Genomic DNA, 5,873 nt, shown 5'->3' with positions numbered 1-5,873 from the left:
TTTTTATAAAATCTATATTTTAAAATATCCGTATGTACTTCTGTAGTACATATTATATAGTTTTTAAAAAATTTTGGTTTATTGCTCCAGGTTCAATCGAATGACAGATCCCCCCGCAACGCCGATTTGACAGTGGCTACAAAAACGACGTTTAATAAAATGGCTTCAGCGTCGTCATTTTACTAAAAAAATAAATGAAAAAAATATTTTTTACTTCTAAAGACATGTATTATTAAAGCCTTAAAACGAATTTTGTATTACTTTTATTGTTTTCCTAAAAAAAATTCCCAAAGTTACCTATGATTTTTAGGCGCTCAAGGTGGTGTAACCCCTTAACTTAAATTCACATGCATTTCTTTCCCAAACATAAAGAATATTGTTGTAATAACCGTGGCAATTTTTTCTGTGCAATATAATAAGAATCTAAAAAATATTTTTTTTTTAACGATATATCATTTGTTTGGAAAACGCGTACAATTTATTGCTTATATTACTTTAGACAGAAGATTATTTATTTGACAAAAATTAAAGTTGTATTTTTGCGGAGTATTTCATCAGATATTTTCACAAAATGGATTCTATAGTTTGCCAAATAATTATAAAGTAATGAGGAGATATATATGTGTGTGATTAAATAAAATAAGCAAAGTCCCTTCTTGGCATATAAATTGAACGTAACAAAATTTCTTCTTTTACGTAAATATTCTTATAAATGACACTTAAACAATTTTACTGCGCTACCGCGCTATTTTAACACATATATAGGTACCGCCTTTTTTTAACTAAAAGCAATCTTCTAGAAGCATAGAATTTACAGTTTTTTTGTGTGTCAAGTATTTTTTAAGGCATCTATTTTATTAATAAAATAATTTCTGATAAAATAATTTCACAGATGAATAAAAAAGAAATTATATTTGTTCCCAACAAAGCATATACATGTAATCTAAAACAAATCACGAATTTTTTTGGTAAAAATTGATAATTACAAAAAAGCTGCACGAATAGAAATTAAGAAATTCTTACATAATTCTTTACATAACAATTCAGTGTCGCTGATATTGCAAAAAAAACTGGAAAATTTTGCGGAACGACAGGAGCTTTCTGCAAGAATTTTATTGAACGTCGCTACAGAAGAGAAACTGGCTCTAAAATTTTCATCTTTATATACAATCTTCGTACAGAGCGTACGAAAAATGCGTATCCCCGTTGAAATTTCATTCTTCTCGAAACTTACGGTCCACTTTTGCTCGGTATTTCGCAAGAAGACTTTCCACGGAAAGATTATCGAATTAGTAGCGACTGAAAAAAAAAGTACAACGGCTAAAAACCATATTTATAGAACTCTTGGTGCGGCATAATTTCCTCGTTACAGCTTCATTATACGGCTTATTCGCATTATATTTCCGTCGTGCGTACTTTACAATACAGTCAGTCAGTTGGTTGGACCGGTCAGTCAGCCTGCGGCACGAAAATTCCGCAATGCCAAGGGGAAGTTTCGCGTGCGGCCGGACGATAATGCGCATCGCTCCAGGACGATGATTTAACGCTTTAACAGCGGATTGTTGCGACCACGAAGACCGCAAAGGGTTACGAGCGGTCGGCCGAGCGCCGCATCCCTTCGAGCGCGCACGCCGCGCCTGTCCAGCTTCGACGTCGTCGTCGTCGTTGCTAATTATTTATGTTGCCCGATCTTCGCACTCCTCCCTGTCTGACGTTAATTGAATTCGCATTCGCTCGTGGGAGGGATGGGGTGACTGTCCCCGGTAATTTCGCCAATGCCACTGCAGCTGCCGCACCGGCTGAGTGGAAAGTCGATGAATGCTTATTTGACCATTCCGATTTTGTCATCCTATTTTAATGGATGTTTACTGCAATTTCACGGTTTATTCTGAAAAAAATATAATACCTAATAAGTGTTATATTTGAAAAAACATTCATTAAGTATATATTTTAGTTCCCACATAACATACTAACTTTGACGCTTTGATAAAATGAATATCTGAAATTTAATTTGCAAATTTGTAAATTACTTTCTATAAAGACTACATTGCTAGTCATAAATTTAAAATTGTAATATTTTTTAAACTTGAGAAGAAAAAATCAAGCTTATCTAGATAAAAAATTTCTCTGTTTGCGTAATCCGTCTCTCTCTCTCTCTCTCTCTCTCTCTCTCTCTCTCATTCACTCACTCACTCACTCACTCACTCACTTACTGTAATATTTTTATTGCAGATAAATCTACGCCTCATCCTCGTCAGTGGCAAGACAAAAGAGTTCCTATTCAGTCCAAGCGATTCCGCAGGCGATATAGCGCACCATGTGTTTGAAAATTGGCCGGAAGGTGAGTTAGTCATTACTGTTTCGAAACTCGCCGCTTGCACCAATCCATTCCATTAGCGTTACTATAATTACTATAGCAGCGGGATCTAGTATATGATGCCACTTGCAATTATTATCATTAATTACCGAAGCATCATCACGTTATGATAATAAAGTTGCAAAATCATCGTATAAAATATTTGTATATTCAAGAATCTGTTGGGATCTCTGCTGTCGCTAAAAGTTTTTAAAAAAGAGATTAAACAATTTCAGGAAAAAAATGAGAAATTATGTAAGTAATTAACTTTTCGATGCCGTTGCGATACACTTGACGTATGGTACACCTGACGTTTTCTTTTACTTTATATGCTATAATTTTTTATTAATAAAGATACAGACATTTCACTGAAAAAAGTAATCTTGCAATTATAGCGAGAATTATTTAGGTACGAAAAATTAGCTAAAACGAATAAGTGATTAATAAGCAGTGCGATACCACATATGTTTTATATTTAATCAATATAGATAATAGAGACAGAAATTATATCTGAACTATTTGTCAAATTTAGCAAGAAAGTTCCTCTATGACTTTAATCAGTTCAGACTCCAATCCAGGCTCCAATCATATTTGGTTATGAGATCTATATTTTCTTGTATACAGGGTGTCTCGTACTCAATGGTACAGCGCTTGTGGGCAGGTAGTGTGGACCAAACTGAACAAAAAAGTCCTCTACCATTTTGCGATTTTCGCAATAGTTATAGAATATTGCTGCTATAAATTCTATGTATGACAATTTTTTAGCAGATACAAAAAACAGAGAATGTAATTTAAGTGTAATATTTAGAATTCTAGTTAGAACAGCGAAACATTTCCCTGAGTGATTGGTTATTTTATTGTATATTCTTATCATATTATCATATAATATTCATTAATGGTATTTTGGTTGAAATAAATTTGTTATAACATATTTATTTCTGTGCGATATTGTTACATAATACCTAATGTGTTACTACCATAATTAAACGTATACTGTGGCACCCCAAAAAATTAACTGTGCGTAAAATTAGAAATTTTAATATATAAATTAACAAAAAGTTAGGAAATTTTAAAAATAAATTTTTACTTAATTAAGTAGAAAATATTTATATGTATGATATGTGTAGAATCTTTATGTAATTTTTATATAAAAATATTTTATCGTTTTTATTACAATGAGAAAGATATGAGAAAGATTTAAAAATTACTTTAGATGCAAAATGTAAACATTTTCTTTTTTTATATATAATAAATCATTACAAAGAAATAAAGTTAAAATATCATAGAAATATAAAATTATGTGAGAAATAAAAACAATAATTAGAAGATTTTACACTTAATTTTTAGGATTGGAGGGGGGGATTCGTATTCTTCTCGTTTTGTATTGTTTATCACTGCAAATACTTTCGTACTTTTTTTTTATATATAATAATAAATCGATACAAAGAAATAAAGTTAAAATATTATAGAAATATAAAATTATTGGCAAATAAATAACTAGAAAACAATAACTAGAAAATTTTACACCCAATCTTTAGGATGAAGGGTTCGTATTCTTCTCATTTCGTTTTTTTTTCCACTGCAAATACTTTTGTACGGACCTACACTTTTTAAGGTTCGAGGAGCTTTGGCACTTTCGGAAACTTTTCGCGAACTGCTGGATCTAGGTGGAGAACTCTCAGCATCCCGCAAATGTTATCTTCGTGTTGCAGACTGGGCAGAGGAGGCGGTCGCCAAGGCGGAGATCTTGCGGCTAATCTACCAGGGTCGTTTCCTGCACAGCAATGTCACGCTCGGTGCTCTTGGGCTTCCCTTCGGAAAAACCACGGTGATGCATCTGGTACCGCGGGAGAATCTTCCGGAGCCTAATTCTCAAGGTGAATTCGCGAGATGCCATGTTATCTCCTCCTCCGGTGGAGGTCGTTACGAAACTTCTTGTATGCTTTTCCTCCCCGCTTCCCCGAACGACCTCATCGTACAAAATCAGACACGCGCAAAATTTTTCTTTTTCAACTTTGCTTGAGATAAACTTCATCATAGAATTATAATTAAAACATCCTCATAGACCATAAAATTAAACCGCGATACATATCTACCTTTTATTAAGTTACATTAACGCTTATTCATGTAATATCCTATATTGTAACATACATGTATTAACCTTTATTATCATCAAAATATTTAATTAAAAAACTGAAAATTTTTAATACTAACAATTAATTAAATCGAGATTATTGATTCCAATTATTGATTTTTGAAATTAATAGAAAGATTTAATACACTATTTTTCAAAGAAAATTTCAAAATGAAAATTCTTTTTTGTTTTTTTTTATTATATATATATTTTTATATGTATATTTATTGCAATTTTTGTTTATATTTTTATGTGTACATAATACTTTTAAATATCGTAGTATCCTTGGAGGGAAATAAATTACCCGGATAAGGGGTTAATTCCCTGCAACCCATATAAAAACACGTAGTGCACACTCTACCGCACTTTTATTAATATCCAGTTAAATCTTTACTCGTTATCGTTCTTTAAATTTGTTTACTCGCCGTTCTAAACTAAATCTATCGTATCGGTACGTGACGCGCTTGCGTAATTATTACGGTAAAATCTCGTTACAACGAGCTGCCACCGTGGATCTCCAAATTGAATTTATTACACCAAAAGTTCGTTACATCAAGCCGCGTATTAGATGCGGAGATTCAATCACATTTCGTTACAGCGAAAATATATCATATTCCATCGATGTTCATTATAACGGAATTATGTGGATTAGCTTTATTTAGCCATTAATTGATAGCGATTTATCATGGAACGATCAAGAATGCGGGATTATATTTAAAATATATATATTTTTCGGCAAAATGTATCCTTAGAAAAAATATTGAGGAACATGCCGAGAGAGTTGTCATAACTTCTTATGTTTTAATATCAAGACAATATTGAAAGTAGAACTATTAAAACAAAAGTACTATTAATATGAATATAAAAATGAAAAATATAATAAAATGTTAAAATATAAATATATAATATTATATCATTTGTATAAATATCATATTTATATATAAAAATAACGTAAATATTAACGTAAATTTTATTACATTTTTATAATTAATGTTATTAAATATTTTATATTACGTAAATAGGGAAGACCGGGGCTGGTTGATACATTAAAAATTGCTGCAAAATGACAAACGGTAATATTATATAAAAAATATAGTATTTCCGCAAAAACATTGCAGTTATGCTGCAATAAGATATTTTGGACTGAATAGCATATTTTCAGAAAAAAAAATAATTTCAGTTTTTGATAGCCAAAAATAAAATAAATCAGATATATTAAATGTTATATTTAATATAATTAAATGTTATATTTAAATCTGCTTATTATATTATAGTTTCAACTATATTTTTAAAATCTTTAATTTATAAGTAATAACTTATAGTTATATTAACGTCTTAAAATATATTTATTGCTTAAGCAACAAAGATCGGAAGAGCACACGT

General features: G+C 31.0%; 1 protein-coding gene across 2 annotated transcripts in view; it reads left to right on the top strand.

The window, feature by feature from the left end:
* The window catches only part of LOC105458739 (ubiquitin-like protein 3), a 55,201-nt gene that overhangs the window by 44,153 nt on the left and 5,175 nt on the right, over positions 1-5,873 (top strand). Inside the window, exons 2-3 of one of the 2 annotated variants that reach the window (XM_011704261.1) lie at positions 2,233-2,341; positions 4,069-4,233. In XM_011704261.1, the coding sequence (XP_011702563.1) occupies positions 2,233-2,341; positions 4,069-4,233 (274 nt within the window). Of the gene's footprint in view, positions 1-2,232; positions 2,342-4,068; positions 4,492-5,873 lie in introns of those variants that run through there. The other variant, XM_011704260.1, reaches the window with a different exon arrangement.

Source organism: Wasmannia auropunctata, unplaced genomic scaffold, assembly GCF_000956235.1.
Source record: "Wasmannia auropunctata unplaced genomic scaffold, wasmannia.A_1.0 LD334367.1, whole genome shotgun sequence".
Taxonomy (NCBI): Eukaryota; Metazoa; Arthropoda; class Insecta; order Hymenoptera; family Formicidae; genus Wasmannia; species Wasmannia auropunctata.
The sequence above is the reverse complement of the archived record's forward strand: the minus strand, read 5'-3'. Positions and strand labels throughout refer to the sequence as shown.